This window comes from Puntigrus tetrazona, chromosome 18 (assembly GCF_018831695.1).
Source record: "Puntigrus tetrazona isolate hp1 chromosome 18, ASM1883169v1, whole genome shotgun sequence".
Classification (NCBI taxonomy): Eukaryota; Metazoa; Chordata; class Actinopteri; order Cypriniformes; family Cyprinidae; genus Puntigrus; species Puntigrus tetrazona.
The window spans coordinates 26,269,814-26,270,836 of record NC_056716.1 but is presented as its reverse complement, the minus strand read 5'-3'; the positions used below and the strand labels follow the sequence as shown (position 1 = coordinate 26,270,836).

At 42.4% G+C, this 1,023-nt stretch overlaps 1 protein-coding gene across 1 annotated transcript in view; it reads left to right on the top strand.

Moving 5' to 3' along the window:
* The window catches only part of LOC122362783 (zinc finger CCCH domain-containing protein 18-like), a 21,095-nt gene that overhangs the window by 2,741 nt on the left and 17,331 nt on the right, over positions 1-1,023 (top strand). Inside the window, exons 4-6 of the mRNA XM_043264336.1 lie at positions 41-125; positions 478-668; positions 768-863. Of these exons, the coding sequence (XP_043120271.1) occupies positions 41-125; positions 478-668; positions 768-863 (372 nt within the window). The remainder of the gene's footprint in view (positions 1-40; positions 126-477; positions 669-767; positions 864-1,023) is intronic.

The following is a 1,023-nucleotide window of genomic DNA, read 5'->3' as shown; positions in this document are numbered from 1 at the left end:
TCTTTGGTGTAGTGAGAGTTTTTCAATAATTTTTTTATAGGATGATGATCTTGAGGAGGGGGAGGTGAAGGACCCCATGGACAGGAAGATCAGACCCCGACCCATCTGCAGGTTTTTTATGAAAGGTAGTTCTTTGTTCGTGTGATTTCCTGAATGTTTTAAATCTGCTAATACAGCTTTTCTGCATATCATATGGTGCGTTTACGTAGCCCAAGGCAATAATCTAACAATTCACCTGGATGATAAAATGCTTTGAAGTTTGATAAGCCTCACATTTAGTTTGTTGTTCAGCGTGTGCCTAAATTGCAACAGTAGGGGGAGCAATTGAACGCGGTTTCTTTTCTATGAGCGTGTTTGTTTTCAGAGCGCACATTCCAGTGGATTGTTCTGATGTTGATGCTGTGTCATTATTTACAACTTTTTAACTTCTCAGTATATCTTTAAGTATCGCAATGGTTTCTGTCTGGTCTCCTGCAGGTAACTGCACATGGGGCATGATCTGTAGGTTCATCCATCCAGGAGTCAATGATAAAGGCAACTACTCCCTCATCTCCAAGCCAGATCCTTTCTCTCCTAATGGAGCACCTCCTGGAGGTGGTGGAGGAGGAGGAGGAGGAGGAGGAGGAGGAGGAGGTGGACCTCACCCCCTCATGCCTGCTAACCCCTGGGTATGCATCTTTTGTGATTTATCTTCAACTTTTTTTTTTCCCTTCCTAATTTAAAGGCTAAAATTTCAGTTTAACATTTGAATCCTGTCTTTCTTCCAGGGAGCACCTGCTGTAGAAGAGTTGCCGCCTCCTCCACCTCCTCTAGATCCTCCGGTGGAGAGCGCCTGGGAAAGAGGCCTTAGACATGCCAAAGAGGTACGGTGATCACCACCATACCCGTGTAAAAAAAATTTTTTTGCACGAACAATTTAGTATTGTTATACTCTATGGGTTTTTTTGAGGGGAACTCATCCATTCAAATGAGTCATTTGAAAAAACTACTAACTACTTATTTGGCATGTAATGCTTTAATTAA